General features: G+C 42.9%; 2 protein-coding genes across 2 annotated transcripts; one reads left to right on the plus strand and one right to left on the minus strand.

The window, feature by feature from the left end:
• The first annotated feature begins 537 nt into the window (after nucleotides 1-537).
• On the plus strand, nucleotides 538-9974 carry LOC136433574 (extracellular tyrosine-protein kinase PKDCC-like). The gene is made up of 6 exons (XM_066425891.1): nucleotides 538-1482; nucleotides 7354-7470; nucleotides 7912-8260; nucleotides 8707-8814; nucleotides 9080-9256; nucleotides 9517-9974. Exons 1-6 carry the CDS (start codon nucleotides 856-858, stop codon nucleotides 9606-9608), a joined length of 1470 nt encoding a protein of 489 aa, XP_066281988.1. The 5' UTR covers nucleotides 538-855; the 3' UTR covers nucleotides 9609-9974.
• Nucleotides 9683-16811, minus strand: LOC136433573 (uncharacterized). Its single transcript, XM_066425890.1, has 8 exons — nucleotides 16707-16811; nucleotides 15865-15944; nucleotides 15216-15404; nucleotides 14810-14907; nucleotides 14283-14367; nucleotides 12757-14006; nucleotides 12342-12431; nucleotides 9683-10661 (listed from the first exon to the last, which is right to left on the minus strand). Exons 2-8 carry the CDS (start codon nucleotides 15919-15921, stop codon nucleotides 10382-10384), a joined length of 2049 nt encoding a protein of 682 aa, XP_066281987.1. The 5' UTR covers nucleotides 15922-15944; nucleotides 16707-16811; the 3' UTR covers nucleotides 9683-10381.
• Between the last annotated feature and the right edge of the window lie 656 nt (nucleotides 16812-17467).

Below are 17467 nucleotides of genomic sequence, written 5' to 3' on the forward strand. Positions count from 1 at the left end.
GTTCCCATATGAGACGGGAGTGGGACAGACTCAACTTTTTGCAAATTCAAAATCCTGACAAGACCAAAGCGTTCAAATTCAAGCCATATTAAATATTCATTTTAAAAGCACAATTTTTTGATGTTATCTAATACATAAAAGTCCTGTAAATAAATGTAAAGGACACTTAAATAAACAAAAAGGTTTGGACCACAAATTAGTTCATTTTACTACAACCATAAACCCATCGTTAAAACGTCTTTTTTATGTTTCCTGACTACAATAACAAGAACGCAATCAGAACGCGGTTATTTTTGTAGTGGTCCCAGCAATCATACAACCCATCATTTCCATGTGCTGAATATTTTGACCCGTCCCAATAGGACAAAGTCAACTGTCTAGTCCTAACGCCCTGCACTGGCGTTGGGGACGACAGCGGGCGAGACCATTAGAAGATTTATGAACTTCCAGGGGGCGGGAAGCTCGTGTTGATAATGAGTAAATAAAACAGCAGCCATTACAGGTCGGGGGTCCATTCACTGTTGACACCTTTGGGGCAATTTTGCTAATCTTCTCGCCTTTTCGGTTTGGTGCAAATTTCCTGGCCGGATCTGAACTGGAACCGCCAAGGGGTAATCCGATGTGACAGGAACAAAACACGCTAATTAATCGAGTTGGTGACGAGTGTATTTGTCCCCATTTGTCACGTGCGCACTCCCATTCTTCTCTCGGCGCCGCCACAAGCGCCTGGGCTTCAGAACAGCGCGGCACACCTCGCAAAGTGGTGCGTGCACTGACTGGGCTGTCGTTAGGGTAACAGGTCCACGCTGTCGTGAGTTGTCTGGAGCGGCACACGCCTGTTTCGGGACTGAGGACATGGCGTGCGGTCGCCGACTGCATCTGACTAGGGCCATCACGTTCCTGCTGACGGTATTGGGGACCGCGATCGTCGTAAATATCGCCCTGCTGGGCTCCCGTAATGACCGTCGCCTTTTCTCTGACACCCGGCCGGGTGGCGATCAGACCATGCCGGAGAGGCTTACGGCGCACATCAGGGACCTGCAAAATGAACTGGAGAACAAGAGGAGAGAGATTGCGGAGTACAAGGAGAGTATGGACGTGCTGGTCTCTGCACGCAAGCCCGTGGAGCCCAAATTCCGTCGGCTCATGGACGCTAGGCGAGAGAAGCTCCGGGTTGTCAACACGGACGCGCCCGCCGGGGCCAACGGGACGGTACGACAGGACCCCAGGTATATCGGCTGCAGAGAACTTGAGCACATCAAGGTTACCGGGCCCGCGGGATCTGGGTACACCAAAGTCGTGCAGAAGGGAAAGTACAACGGAGTGGACGTCGCCATGAAATCTGTGGCGATGTCCGGCCACGACATGAGACTTTGTCTGGACACAGGCATGGACCATCGGGACTGCTCTGCGCTGGCCAACTACAAAATCGTCAAAGAAGTCGCCCTTTTACAAGCCCTGGCCCATCCCAATATCATCAAGGTACTGGAACCATGTTTTCCCTCAATTTTACTGTGGAAAAAATTATTGTGTCGTTCAAAATTGTTAGCGCACTTCTAACCCCAGGACTCTCAACACACTAGGTCGATTATATCGGTGTTAAGTTTCTTCAACTTCAGCTCTGTATAGAGGTCTGATATTTTAAATGCAGCACAACATCATTTGAATACTTTTGCCCTTAGCTCTCCTCTGTGCCTACATATAGCAAGTTGCTTATCCACATATTCCAGTGAGAATGGCTCTGTGCTGATTTGGTGGTAGCCTTGGACCGTGTCTGCATCTGTGTTGACTTTTGTCGTTGTTGTGTTAGACAAAACGGTCCTACCCAGTTTATCTTGCACCATATGTACCAAGCCCTCCCGTTTCCCACCTCCAAACCTTGAAATCGTTGGCGAAGGATTATTGCATTTACTATGGGTCGGGCATAAGAAAGGAGGGGGGAGATTTGCCTTGAGCTGCCTTCCTTACGTGCTATTGTTTGGAACAACTGGAACGTACAAACACTTTGCAACACAGAGACCCTAGACGAAACCCTAGAATAAGTGTCCATATTTTGTCCCTCGGGTCAAACCCATGGTTTAGAGGCAGAAGTAGGGTTTCCGAATTGTCTTCGTTTTCTCGGAGGGTGCGAATACTTTCTGCGATAAGTACGCCTTCGATTTCGCAATTGCCCGCAAATCCCCTGCGATGCTCTTGCCGTGTGGTTTTTCACAGGAACCGGGGCCCGCGGTGTTGTGTGCCTTTATTTACTCTAACGAGCGAGGCGGGTCTCCGAAATACTTATGCTAATAATATGTGGGACAAAAATGGGTCGACAGCAAGTGTAAATTATGTCGCAGTTTTGACATACGTGACTCGAGATAAATGCACCTAGAGGGTACTTGATGATTTAACGACATGTATACTAGTATATCGCGCCGTGGCGCCTCCCGCTGTCCGATCCTGTGCCACTTATCTCCAGTCGATCAGAAAAGCCGGAGAGAATGGAGCGTGAGATAGGTTTTTACTGGCGGGCTCTCGTCGTCGGAGAAGCAGAACCCGGGTGACCCTAATTTGGCCCGTCTGACTCTGTTGCATCGAGATGTGAGAGAATGTGCATACTTTGGGGCAGAGCGTCATCGGAGAGGACCCAATTTCGGATAAGTAATCCATTATAACGCCGACAACACGCGTTGCTAGCCCACTTCTCACCACACTGAGACGTGTTTCCTGCTCGGAGACGAGACCCAGGCCCAAAATCCTACTCTCTATTTTATCTCCACCTGTCAGGCCTGACCAGACTCCTGTCAAAATCGGGTTTTCAATCTTCTGTCGATTTCCGCTGTGCGGGAATGGGGCTGTGTAATCCTCTACGGCGCAGAACACCTCATCTTTCAAACCAGGCTTTCCGAAGTGACGGAAGGCTCCCCTAGGCGATACCTATTACAAACAACAAATCACACTCCATTTGAGGTGCTAGAGGCGGTTTATTTTTACTGCTAATCCCCCATGCCCCACCGTGACACACCAGGTCTGGTTCTCTCGGTAACATGTAAAACTCTCCTTACAAACGGCGTGATGGATTAGTTGATGCCGATAAAAGTTCACATGTGATCTATGACATTACCACAATCATCCAACATATGATTTATCATAAAGAGGAGGGATTTTTTAATGTTCTACATACAAAGTGCTTTTGTTTTCAGAGGAGTTTGTGTTACCGTTAGATAATATTTTAGTTATTCCGCCATGTAGATATGGCACTGCAACATTGGTATGATGCCAGCATTGAGGGAAAGGAAATCCACTCTTCAAAGCCCTTGGTTCTCCTGTGTTTTCATACCCTGTTGATCACAATTTGTCTCTGCTACCAGGCAACATAACAAAATTCCTCCTCATTTCTCATATTTCCTCAACCTTGGCAGTGGCATACCTCAGACGACTTGTTTATGTTGTAAAAAGATGAGTGAAGAGTCTTGTTGTGATAGGCAGGAAGCTGATGATAAAACTTGGTCAGAAAATGGGGTTTTGACAGCAGAGTCGCTGGAATGAATTCCCTTTAAATTTACACTATCAGAGTGACTCAGATGGTATCTCCATCCTGGGCCAAGTATTTGGCCTCTTTCTCCATGGGTCAATTGCATGTCACTTGAATCACCTCAGCTGTTGTTGTCAGTGAAGTCTAGTTGTCCCCACACCTATAGTATGTCTGGATAGTCCCAGGTGTCGGGCAGTCAGGAAAGTCCCTGTCCAATTAGGTGAGAGGGCACATGACTGCAAAACATTCACCTTGAATGTAATATGAATGTTAATGTAAGGATATATTACTAGACTGGCCAGTGTTGACAAGCAAGGACATACTTGAGGAGTGTATTCTAGATGGAAAAGTTTTGGGCATTTTGCATCATCATCCTCTGGTTTCTGCATATATCTGCATTGTGATCACTAATGTTCTGTGATTCTGAAGTGTTCTTTAAAAAATCTAGTATCAGTTCCACAGCCCCCATGTGTGGGCACTGCTTATACAGTGGTGCCAGTCTGCAATTACTAGCCTGCCATGCCAGGACAATCTATCCACAAGTTTATCGACTTTCCGCTGTGATTCCAGGTCCCATCCTTAGTCCTGGCAGGGTAGCGTGTAAAGACAGAACAGCTTTAAGTATTTCTTATCTAAATATGTTGACCCGAAAACATCGTTATGTTGTGGCAATGGTGGAAGTATCTGAAGCATTTGTCAGGAAGGAGAGACCTTAACTGGCGTTCTACTGTGCAAGTGATAAGTCCTTTTTCCAAGCTGTTCTTCAAAGAGGTTTGTTGGCAGATGTGCCATGCAAAACCATTGCTGCCCCCTTTGTGAATACCAATTTCCTAATGGTAAGCCCCGCTCTATTTGGCATTAACCTTCTAACTGAGCGGATGTCAAGACTGTTAAAGATCAAGTGCAGATCCAGGAGTTAGGGAGGGGGGTATGTACTGTAGTCAAGTCTGCTACCTCTAAAGGACATTTTTGGCCAGAATACAGCTATGTCCTTGATCAATGTTCACGGGTCACCAAGCCCAGCCGAATGTAGCAGGGTAGATTTTCATTAAAAGAAAGGTGGTTAACTTTCTAGAAATTTTGAAATTTGGTGACCACCTGGCAATGAATAAATTTGTGTGACGTCAGCTTACTGGAGCCAGCTCATAATTACCATCATAGTTCTTCAACAAGCTTGGGTTATCAATGTTATTAGCAACTTTTCCATCTGGCCTTTGTTTTTGTGCATTCTTTGTTTATACTTAACACTGTTTCTGTGAGACCATTTCCATCCAAGGGAAATGTGTGTAGTTTTGAACCATTCTGAAGTCCATTTTGTCACAAAATGTTATATAGGATATGAAATGCTCTTAGCCACCTTCCTGTCTGTCAGCTGAAGCAACGTGTACTAGCATTGCAACACCCAAAGGTGCTACCAACACTTCTCCCAAATCTATTCCTCCTCAGTTGCCATGCCCGACTGTAACTGACACTGGTACCATGTCAAATGTGCCCTTGTCCCCCTTCCACTCCAGGGAGCAGGCAGCTTCCTGCTGGGGGCCAGACCAGGGGTGAGCGCTGCTTGTGGGTTAACCTGCCTGAAAATGTTCAGCTACCTTTTCCTTTGTCAACCCAGCATGGGGAAGGGGCAAAGGGGGGATCCTCTTACCCACAGAGGAGCTCTCATGCCCTCTGTGAAAGATATAATAACTGTATGTCATAGATATCCCAGCACTTCAAGTGGCCACCTTCATACTAACTTGACGAATGGGACATGTCAAGCTAACTGCTAGCAAAAGTAGTATAATATTAAAAATCAAATCTTTAACTGCTAGCAAATATATAAGGAGACGGGCAATCAGCTCCCCCTGTGAAAATATACCCTGTTAGTGTTACTGAAACAGTGAGGAAACTTGCCACTAGGCACTATATGTACAATGTAATACATTTACTTCTTTCATTTGTATAAGGGTCTGGACAAATGAAAGAAGTAAATGTATTACATTGCCCATGTTACCTGCTAGGCAGATCCTTGAAGTTTTCCCACCCCGCAAATTGCTAATTTTGAGGTGATAATTGCTAATTACCTCCCTCTATTCACCGTTGGTCTTTGATCTCACAGGTACAAGTAACAGCTTGTACATGTATTTTGATCATGCTTAAACTGGAAATATATTAAATACTACCTTGTCACCATATTTTAATGTAGTTGTTATCTGGGAGAGGCCTTTTTTGTGATATCTTGTAATTTTCAAAACTGCTCACAATATTGTCAGCCTGCCTGGTGACCTAGATATTTGACCTAAAGTGGTATACATACATGACTATCTCCTATCGCATTGCTTCATTTCAACCTACATGTAGTTTGTCACTCTTTGTAAGACTGATTTTCCACACACTTCTAATTTTTACTAGTTTGATTCTTAATTTAACCCTTTTTCTGTCCCCAGCATATCCGCTGTGATTGACAGGACGTGCTGGGCTGTATTTATCCCAGGCTCTCCTCCCCTTCCATCTGTCCCCTCCTGAGAGCCTTGCCCCTTTTGGCAGGAGGGAAATGTGGCAAATGTTCCCCCGAGATTATACCAAAACAACTCCTTCCAAACATCCACCCTGGGTGGCTTGAGTGGGCAGTTTTTAGTTCTGTTGGAAAATGTTCACTATGTTATGAAAGTTTTCCATAAAGTCTGCTAAAATGTCTCTGATCACTTTAAAGTAATTTGATATCTCCTTCAGGGCTGTCTCCAGGACCCGTCCTTCCAAATTTGCTTCTTGGGATGGAAAAAAATTCATGATCAACCCCTTCCGTCCCAAAAATATCAATTTCATGAGATAAAACTGATGAAAATGTATTTTTTTAAGCTTTTAAAATGACAAATTCAACAATGAAAATTAAAAAAATTGGCTCCCAAGCAAAGAATTTAAAGCTGGAGACAGTCCTGATCTTCTTTCTGGGTGCCGGCTGCATGGAGAATTCACTACACGTGCAGTTGCTACAGTTTTTGCTTCCTATAACTGCACAGGTGCAACTTACCTGGGGCAATGAATGGATACCATGACCCATACGAAAACAGGCAATATTAGCAGTCCCACGATGGCTCTATTCATTGACAGCTAGATCATAGATCAGAGGTGTGACAATACTTCATGTATGGCAGATCTTCCTGCCTTCTTTGCTGATGTTATCACTCTAATTGCATTCTTGGCACTGTGTTCCTATCAACTTTAAGATTTACATGACAGTTTTGTGTGGTAAAGCTGTAGGCAGTCATGCATTCTTCTGGATCCAGGAATGTTCCTTTTACAAGCACTGAAGTGCACAGCAGAGTCAGTTGGGCTGTTCTTGACAATAAAGTAGTCAGTTGGCTTTGACAATTTATGAGAGGGTGATTTTGTTTTATAGAGAAACACATTCTTCTTGGGTCTATTTACAAGAAACAGATACTTCAAATGATAACAGTGGATGATTGATTTATAGAATATGTTCTTGTATTGTAATATGTACATGATGCATTCCTACTGCAGGTTGTCCCATCCAAAGACAAGTGGCAAAGATCATTGTTTAGCCATTTATTTTATAGATGTTTGTCATACCATGTAATCACCGTGATTTTGTCAACAGCTGCTCATTACAGGGACTATATACAGTATTAGTCAGTATAGTTTTAAGAATGTGATTTGCAAAGCAATGACGATTTGTCTCGTGGCTCAGGCTCTGTGACCCTCATATTTCTCCCCTTTTAGGAATGGGTCATTTCAAAGTTGGTTGTCAACAGATTGGACTCTCTATAGTGGTAAAGTACCTGGTAAACTTGGTTATGTGATTCCTGAATTTGCCTTTGTTTGTATCCTCCCAGTTGCTAGGTTACTGTTTCCATGGAGGCGAGGATGGCTCTGTCACTTCTATAATGGAGTTGGGTGGACCTCTGGACATTATCAACCTGCTGCAGGCTTCCTGGGAGGACCGCTTCAGGGTAAGGCTTAACTCTTAATCTTAAAAACTTGGACAGCTTGGTTTTGAAAACTGTTGATCATGAAATGTTTGCTATGGGTTTATGTTTATGTTTTTCATCACACAGTGAACATGTGCCCTGTCTTGCTACTGTCTTCTTTCAACTGCAAGTTTAAAACACTGCCGCCTTTTCCCTCCTACCTCCCTGCAAACGATTTACAGTACATGCATATCCAGTTCAGCTAAAAAGAAAATTTAAAAAAGAAAGAAAATGGGACTTGATGATTGCTGTCTAGCAATTATACCAATGCAATAAATAGAACATGATTCAGCCTTATTGTATGCAATATACATGTATGTAGTAAGCAAGTCGTCTCAGATACTGTATCATTTGTGCAGCTAACTTCTTGAGCTAAGAAGTTTGATGGTCAGTGATAGAACTTCTCACCCTTTTCTTCCACAGATAAGTCTGGGCCTGGCTCAGCTCTTGGCTCACCTGAACTCCTCGCCCATCGGCCCAGTCGCCCTCCATGACTTCAAGCTGCAGCAGTTTGTGCTTGTCGACGGGGAGGTGAAGCTGGCGGACCTGGACGATGCTGACAGTTACGCACCAAAATGTTCCGAAGACTCCGACTGCAAATTGGAATTCCCGGGGACGTCCTTCCAGCTGTCCTGTTGGCAGGGGAAATGTTCGTCATGGAGCGACAAGAGCAACCTGTACAACGCCTACAGATACTTCTTTGTGTACCTGCTTCCTTTCGAAGTACCAGAAGCACTGAAGCCACTTGTGGATGAGGCTATGAATAAGACAGGTAGGAGATTGAAACTGCTTAACTCCCATTTCCTGGTGACATTTTTAGCTTTTTCCCTGCTGCCTAACTCTGTAACTGATAGGGAACTGGATGCCAAATGGCTACTTCAGTATGCTATTATGGTTTTGAAAACTATCAAGGATTAATGCTGGGAAGCCCAAATAGCTCAAACATTTCCATCCAGTAGAAGGTAAGCACTCTTTCAGACAGGCAAAAGCATGTATCTTCTACCTGAAAAAATTGTGAAATATGGTATACATTTGCCAATGTTGTAAAATATGATTCACTTGTATGCGTTATATACCAAGAAGTTCTGTGATGTACTCCAAGCTACTCTTCTTTGTAATGGCCAGTAAAGAAACATTAACTGAGTAAAGAAACGTTAAACAGTATATGATGGATACTTGAACAAATCAATGACTACATCTGCTTCCTTCTGTCTGTAGCTACCCTGCAGTGGTCCAGTGAGGAGACTGCTGCTCACCTGGAGAGGATCCTGGGCCTGTATCAGAGTGGGGCCTACCTACACAGGGACGGCAAATCAGACATGACTGGTGAGTAAAGAAAGATCTTATGGAACTCCTGGTTATGTCAAGAATTCAAAATATACAGGTGTCATGAAAGTCCCTCATCTTTAAGTGTATTACAAATACAATGCAATGATATGTTCACATGTCTGAGTGGCTAAAAATGTTTTGCAACTGTATAGTTCTGTCTCACACCCAAACATTCTAAATGTCTACTGTAGTCAAGATGAAATGTAACTTTATAACAAAGTTGTAGTCTCCAATATGAAATACCAACTTCCATACTTCCCAGGATACAAGAAGGTTCTCCAGTCTGACGTGCCAGGTGTGGGAGACTTTGACTGTCTGAGGTCGTTGTCCCGGGGAGCGTGTGCAGTGTCCGTGTTCGATGCGCAGGAAGCTGCCAGCATGTGTGACAGTGATGCTGAATGTAAGGGCTTTGTCCTCACATCCAGGAAGACTTGGATAGGTGAGCTGGGCAGGGTTGCTTTTACATGTGGTTTGAAATCATGACTTTGACTTCAATTTTGTAAGTAATTGTCTCTCATCAAGTAGACCTGTAACAAGCTCATGAAAGCACAATATATAACTAACATGATGACTTGAAGTTACACTTTACTTTTTATGAATATCTTACAAGTTTGTTCATGAATAACTTTACTGTTAGCATTGATCTTTAATTTCAAGTATCCAGATGCTTAATTTTTTTTTTGTTCCCTTCCTTACCAGGCCGTCCAGTGGCATACTTCAAGAATGATGTATCATCTCCAGTGGAAAATTCTGACACAATATTGTACACTAAGATCCTTGCTCCCACATAATGGGGAAAGAGTCAGCACTTTTAAAGTTCATGGCCAACTATCCAGACTTGTCATGAAAAACACAGAATGACAACTTTGAAGCTAAACAAAGTGTATTTATTTGTATGCAATATCATAAGTTAGCAATGCTTAGTGCAATATACAATGTAATTGTATCAATGGATACAGGCTGTATTTTTTATACTATGTACAGATTCTGAATGCCCTATGTGAGGCAAATGCAAAGTTTGAAAACTGATCTTCAAATATCTATATTTTGGTTGTAACATTCCAAAACAACATGAATTGTTAACAGTACTAGCAATGATAAGATTTTGATACGGATATTGAAAATATGTGTAAATAAACAGTCAATTTAACAGCAAAGTTGTCTAGTTTCCTGTTTTGTCCCATTTTTTCCTGCACTTTTTCAGTCTCTGGTGGTAAAAATCTTAGGTGTTCCTGTTTGTCAGTGTGTAAGTTGGTAACAAACCGAAGATAGCTGTAATATAACTATAATTTCTTCCACTTTTCATATATCGTTTTCAATGCTTGAAAATTTAACAATGCAGTTAAACGGTAACAATAGAAAGTTTAAATGTGAAAACTGGAAATGGCTAAATCTTGTCAATTTCTTAGCCTTTTGCAAACGATCCAAAACCTCTCAACCTTCTGCTAAACAACAAACATATAATAATACTATATACTGTCACATGGCAATTCTTAGGGAAATAGTTACAAGTCCAGACAACAATAGGTCTGTAACCTCATCATAGGCAAGTAGAGCCTTCAGCTCATGTAACTTGCAGCTCTACTGCATCCCCTGATGCATCTGACTGTGTTGTCACTGTTGTACAATTTTCCCTTGATCTACCACCATACCCAGCCACAGGGACACATGCATCCAAAACAATACTTGACACGGGTGATGCATGAAGCAGTCCAGCAGAATCCGTTGTTGATGCAGAAGATGTTCCTCCAAGAATGCCTGCTAAGTCAAAAACATCATGTAGCAGGGACTTCTGCACAATGACATTCCTGTTGTTCCGTAGACTGAACTCATAAGCAGCATCTCTGTATCAAAGACAATTTCATGCACTGATTTTGACAGACATAACACAAGGAATTAGACAGAATCAACCATTGGCAGATAGCTGTTGTGCAAATGTTTTAAGTTCACGATTGCACTATAGTCACATACTGTACAGTAATGGAAAAACTAGTGGTTTTAAGTTTGTGGTGAAAACAAAAAAACACTGCAAAAATTTCAAGAATTACAATACAGTCAAACCTGTATTAGCGGTCACCTTTGCATAGCGGCCACCTGCCCATAGTGGTCACTTTTTGTCGGTCCCTTGGATTTTTCCCATTGACATAAGCATTAAGAATTAGGCTATTGCGGCCACCTGTCCAACGCGGTCGCGGCCAGACGATTTTCAGTCCCGCGAGTACAGTAACACTGTCGATAACGGTCACGGCGCGCCGGTAGAAGCCGCATCGCCACCGCACGCCGGGTTCAAAATCTTCATTTTTTCACGCAGTTATCAAATTTATGTGGACTCAACTGGATAGGATGATAATAAAGAAAACCAGAATGTTTTATCTTTGTTAGAAAATCCATGATTTGACACGAAGTCAGTATAATTTTCTTCACATGGCTTGCGTTTGTACATCGTAGCAAAATTGACCATTTCTTTGCATTTCGACTGGACAAATATTACGGCAGCTTTTTGGAAAATACAACCCGCACATGTAGCTGATGCGGTAAGTTCGGGAAATGTTTGAATGCTGGCCCAATATCCGTTTTCCCCGGTGCTCAAAGTCAAAACGTGTTTCACGCGATTTTCAAAATGGCGCTGATAGTCAGCAGCACAAAGGTCAACGGAAGACATTACTGTTTCGGAGGTATAATGCGCTAAATTTATTTTGCTACAAAGTATCACTGAGGATAATTACTTTACCAAAAGCTTCAAAAGAAATATGAATAACATTAATATGATGTAAAATTTGGGCTATTGCAATTTTCTGAAAAGGACAAAGCCATCAAAAGAGCGACCTTCTTCTGAGTACCCTATTAGCATAATGGTAGAAGCTGATAATGACAAGCGGGAAGCGAAACAACAACAGACTAAGGAAAACTTTCGCCACGATTTTATGTTTCAAAACGGTCAAAAACGAACAGTAAGTGGCAACTGAGCAACATGTATTTTGTTCTTAACTAACTAGGTGGCATTTTGCTGCGAAGGACTTTGTTTCATATTAGGATTAAAACTCGTTGGTGACGCGTGTGCCTGCAGCGAAGCAGTCGCGAAGGATCAAGAGTAGAGTATGGCGATGCTGGTCTGTACAGACATGAAGCCCGAGCAAGCCAAGGATTTTGGAGTTGGCAGATACAATAATTCTTTTTTCAACCCCATAATAGAAGTAAAAGAACAACAATCGACTTTCTAAAATGTGACTTACCTATGCAATGTTTACATGTGTACTGTACGGTGAATAAATGTATCTCAGTGGGTACTGAAAATATGTGTCACTCGTGGTCAAATAATCGACATTTTCTCCATAGCGGCCACCTGTCCTTAGCGGCCAGTTTTGGCCAGTCCCTTGAGTGACCGGTATAGACAGGTTTGACTGTACAAAGAAGCTGACTTCCTCATGAAATGCATGGGAACCTGAACCCTGCAATAGATTACAGTTTTGACTCTTCTCCCTCCTAAATGTCTAAATTGTGAAACAAAAACAATGATATCTCACTTGTAAGGCTTCCTCTCTGCTGGAGACATGGCAGCCCACTTCCTCCCCATCATGGTGCTGATTTGGGTGGAAGCATATCCAGAATACCTCCTGAAACAAGGACAGTGTACTCCCAACCATAAGAAACATTCTACCAGACCTGTAGAGCCCCCATGCTACCAAGTATTGAACTGCAGCTGTCTTTTCTTGCAGCTAATGGTTAGACAGACTTCAATAAGGTTGACTATATTGCAGGTCCACCACACTACCACCATATTTATGGACTTCCATCCACATTACTATCCCACAAATAACCAAAATGAAAAACTCACTTTGAGTATGATAAGCTTCTGTCAGCAACATATTGTTGCTCAGTTTCATCAAACTTTGAGTGGTGCCCCCAGCCCCCCAATAAAGGTGCATAAACGTGACTCACTGTTTCTGCTTCTCTCGAACTATCTTGCAGAACATGATGAATCCGTTCACACACTTCTTCTTGTTCTTGGCTCTGCCATAGGAGAACCTCCTCCTCCTGGTGCCGGATCCTCTGTCTTCGTCCCTATCTTCAGAAGGCACCTCTTGGTTTGCTTCTTTGTCTGCCTCGTCACCAGATGTCAGGAACTGACCAGTGAAGCTTCCATCATGCAGGGTGTCCACTGAGGAGTTGGACATGTCAAAAATGCTTTGTTCATTCAGATTCTTCCAGATTGGTGGAGTGTAGGTCTTGGAGGGAGCTGCCATGGTAGCAGAGTAGCACGGTGGACAAGAAGATGGGCGGCCGAACGGTGAAATTTTGAAGTAATCATCCACAAGTGTCTTGCTGTACGGCATATCTTCTGCCTCAGGGACAACAGAGTCCTTGTCTGGAGGATGTAAATCTGAAGAGCCAAGAGCTGGTGTCACTGAGTGAGAATCAGTCTTATCAAGATTCATAGGGACTACCTGCTGGGGTGAGGAGCTACGGGGGTCACTGCACAACTTCTCAGGCTGGAAGAAGGCAGAAAACCTGTCACTGCTCTCATCGTCGTCGGGGGCATTTGTCTCCATGCTGCTGTTGTCTTCACTACTGAAGAGTGCTCTCCTGGCATGGGGGAAGGGCACACTCCTATCCAACTTTCTTCCCTTCTCCACCGTCCATCCCAGCTCTCTCCTTGGCGTAGTGTCCTCCAGACATTCAGCACAGCATCTCTTTGGTTTGGTCTTCCGTCTCGGTCTAGCTTCACCGTGGCTCAGCCATCTCTTCCTCGACTGCTTAGGCGTCGTAATGTTCTCAGTTTGGCGGCAAGGACTTGCTTCAGACTTTAATGCTTCTCCAGCTAGGGTGTCAGTATGGAAGTCAGCATCTCGGCAACTGGGCTGTACAGCATGTTGGTAATCGGGTCCAGCCATGTTGCCTGCCATCTGATTGATGTCCCCACTGGTTCCCTCACAAGGATCCTGCTCCAGTTTTGGACTGCAGTACTTGTGAAGGCATCTCCCCTCGATGTGTTTAGCCAGCATGTGTAAGTCGTAGCTGAGCACTGATGGTGACATGGTGAGGATGGCAGGAGAGACACCCAGCTCCCTGCACACATCCTTCAGACTGACCCTGGCGGTGCAGGGTTTGATTCCCAGGTCTGTGTAGGCCATTTTCAGTTCCATGTGTAGCCAGTCAATGTACTGGATAGACAGCTGCAACACACGGCACTGAGAAGGGAAAACATAGCCATAACATACTTGATTGTGCTGTGCAAAAACTTTGGGCTCTTTTCCAATTGTCCTCATTCAAAATATCTAATGAATTTTCAAAAATATTCAAGTCTTTTCTGACATCGTATCATCAGAGAACTGTATGACATATTGGAAAGATATTTCTATAGCATAGTGTTACCGGTAACCTTCTCTCTGCTGCCTAACCCTGCAACCAATAGGAAATTGGGTACCAAATAGCTACTTCAAAGTGCTAGAGGTTAAGCACCCTACCTTGGTCTGTTTATGTCCATCCTCGGACACTGGGAGCAGCCCGGCCATCTCCTGCAGTGCAACCACTGTGCTGCGGTGTCTGTCCCTTTTGGCATATGAAACATATAAAATGCTTGTTAGAGTAGTCTTGTTAACTCAAACAGAGGCACCATCTTACTACTCTTGTCCCATAATTATTCATGTCCTTGGTGCTGAAATGGGCTGTTCATTGGTTTTGCCACCAGCTGATGTGTTGTCTTATTTTTCACACTTGCTTGATCCCAACGTGGAATTGAAAATGACCAACACAACAAGCATTTTCTCTATATCCTACAGCCAAAAGCAAGTCTCTTTTTCCCATGGACAGGCATGTTTCATGTCAGTCTCTTCCTCGAGCTACAGTAGTCTTAAAGGGCAGAGTGGCTCAAAGATATGCAACGGGATTCTCATTATGTTACCATGACTGTAAAAAATTGTTGTATACAGGGGACAACTAGAATGTTCAGAGCAGTGTCAAGAAAATGATGTGTGCCTAAGACCTGGCTAACCTCTCCCTTTGCCTGTGCACTGCTCTTGGAGAAGACGATACCCGCGGATCGTCTGGACCCTCCACACTGGCTATGCTGGACTCACTCTCTACTGACAACTGGAAAATGGAGGAACAATATACACTGAAACACACTGATACAACTGCTAAATTTTATTTAAATACTGTCAATTTTTGCCAAGTGGAATCAAAGAACACCTCCATATAGCCTTTTAATGAACCATGATGTGATGCTTTAGATGGTTTTAGATCAGATGTGCTTTCCTTAGCTATTTGTATCATCCCAAAGTCCATTGTATTGTATTGTATTGTCAAGAGTCCAATTCAGCCAACTATGTTGTATATCAAGTTTACTGCAAGATTGTACAGATGTACAGTTTTGAATATCTAGAGGGAGTAGTTGTAACCTGTGAGCTGGAGCTGTGACTGGAGCCGGACCAGTCCGAGTCCTGGCGCAGAGGGAAGTTCACCTCCTGCACCAGGTGGTTAATGTCGGCCGTGAACCTCTGCTGGGAGCTCTGCAGCATGGTCAGGGGCAGGCAGGTGGCAGCACCGGGGGACAGGCAGCCTATATCCCCCAACTCACCTGGCTTAGGCTGAACACAACAGTTCAGGGTGATTCTACAAACAACCTTCATTGACATAAGTACAGCAACTTTTTGTAAGGTCTACTACAGCTATACATGCAAACAAACAAGTTGATTCAAATCTATTTACCGATGTAACGTTAGTTCACATAAACTCGCGGGGTGATATAAACTCAGGATTTTTAAAAACGGTGTATTTAGGGATATGTGCTAGATGCAACATCAGTTATAACGCCAGCAATTCAATCCTGACAGACTAACATATTCAGAACACTGTCTGAAAAGCTTCGATAGCCATGATACTGGACCTAAAGTCTAAATATTCTTTGATGTATTTATCTATTTGCACAAAGAATGGTACTATTTATACCTATTTTACATGAAACTTAAAACAACTACTGAAACAAACATGGAGAAGAGATAATGCAAGTCTTTGACAAAAAATGACTTCTCTGGGTTTTTTTTTCACCTCATCTTCCATCTTGACTGACCATGATGACCAGGAGTTAAGCCCAGCAGGGTCCATCTTTCTCTGACCAGCAGACAGCCCTGATGCATGACAGCAAGGTGAATAGACTAATGTTGGCTAGAATATAGGGCCGGCCAATGGTACAGCCATGCTTCTCAGTACTCGCACATTGAATGGTCCAGCTTGGCTGGTTAGATTTGGAGGGACTTGCCCTTGCTTTCCGAGATATTGATGACAATAACGTTATAGGTAACGTTAACGTTACCGAGAAAAGTTTCCGAGATATTGATGACATTAGGTAACGTTTTTACAGAAAAGTTATTTGCATCCTGTCAAAAGATGGTAGCTTTCTCTTCCTGGTGCTCAAGCCTCATTGGAAACTATAGTCTAGATAATACATATAATGACATATATGTAAGACTAAATGAGAATTCAAACATGGACTATATGAGAATTCAAACACAGACTATATGAGAATTCAAACAAGGACTAGTTCTTCCAAATCAAACACGTTTATGCCCCCCTCCCAACAAACAGATCAACAATTAGAAAATAATTTTTTTTTAAACATAGCTTTTTTTCAATGATTCAAAGCGGCATTTACTGTGGATACTGATTACACCCACACTAATTCCGAAATACACACATTAGGAGAAAACTTCACCAGTATACAAAAACCCACTACGCTAGATTTTTTTCCCGCCATTTTTCGGCCAGCCATGTTGGAGGTTCCTCTCACAGAATTGTTCAAATTTTTCGCTCTCCAACACGCACATAACTAACTAGCTAACACGTGAAGTAACCTCCCACTCAACATACTGACGTTTGAACAGCGAACTTACTTCGTGAGTGGACCGTCAATCCTTTTGTCTCCTCTTGCAATGAATATTCCACAAGTCGATAACCAATGATGATTCGGAATATTCCATTGTGCTATGAAATGGGTGATGTCAGAAATATTACAAGTTAAAGCGTCAACAACAATCAACAACAGAAATAGATAGATACGATAAGAATATACCAGGTATATCTATTAAGACGGATTTTACACGTTAAAGTCTACCTGTCTCAAGTTGTCATGGTTTGTAAACGTTGTCCACCAGTGTGCAATGGTTTGCTCTGCTGTAGATCGTCACCCGCGCGAAGTAGCGGACAATATGTACAGTGTTGTATTTGTAAGGGAGGATATTCTCGTCTTGATCGTAGACCTCCTCGATAAAGGCTTATATGGATTGTATAGATGTCTGAGTTTGACATTTACATCCGAAACGTTATACATGCACAATTGGAAATTGGTATTAGGTGTTGGTTTACCATCTGGTTGTCCTGAAGGTGTAGTTTGTGTTTTGGTCGCCAGTCGGCGCCCTTGCACGGGGAAGGGAAAAGTCTCGAGCGCCACTTTTTAGTTTTGATTATTGCAAAAGCTGGTGACAAATTGATTTTAAGCTAGAGTTTTAGACTACCCACACTCTTTTCATTTCAAAGAAGGACTTTCATTATTACCATTTAATGATATTATCCCATCAATGAACTCTTTTAAAAAAATCTTTATTCAACAGAATAAAAGAACATAAACAAAGACAACTGTATAATATGCTAACAT

The sequence above is a fragment of the Branchiostoma lanceolatum genome, chromosome 4 (assembly GCF_035083965.1).
Source record: "Branchiostoma lanceolatum isolate klBraLanc5 chromosome 4, klBraLanc5.hap2, whole genome shotgun sequence".
In the NCBI taxonomy this organism is placed as follows: Eukaryota; Metazoa; Chordata; class Leptocardii; order Amphioxiformes; family Branchiostomatidae; genus Branchiostoma; species Branchiostoma lanceolatum.

Coding starts and splice junctions, on each gene's coding strand:
- LOC136433574 (XM_066425891.1), top strand. CDS start 856: ATGGCGTGCGGTCGCCGACTGCATCTGACTAGGGCCATCACGTTCCTG. Junction 1,483..7,353: donor CCCATCCCAATATCATCAAG/GTACTGGAACCA, acceptor GTATCCTCCCAG/TTGCTAGGTTACTGTTTCCA. Junction 9,257..9,516: donor ATCCAGGAAGACTTGGATAG/GTGAGCTGGGCA, acceptor CTTCCTTACCAG/GCCGTCCAGTGGCATACTTC.
- LOC136433573 (XM_066425890.1), bottom strand. CDS start 15,921: ATGGACCCTGCTGGGCTTAACTCCTGGTCATCATGGTCAGTCAAGATG. Junction 15,405..15,864: donor CAGTCAAGATGGAAGATGAG/GTGAAAAAAAAA, acceptor TGTTGTGTTCAG/CCTAAGCCAGGTGAGTTGGG. Junction 12,432..12,756: donor GTTCGAGAGAAGCAGAAACA/GTGAGTCACGTT, acceptor TCCTTGTTTCAG/GAGGTATTCTGGATATGCTT.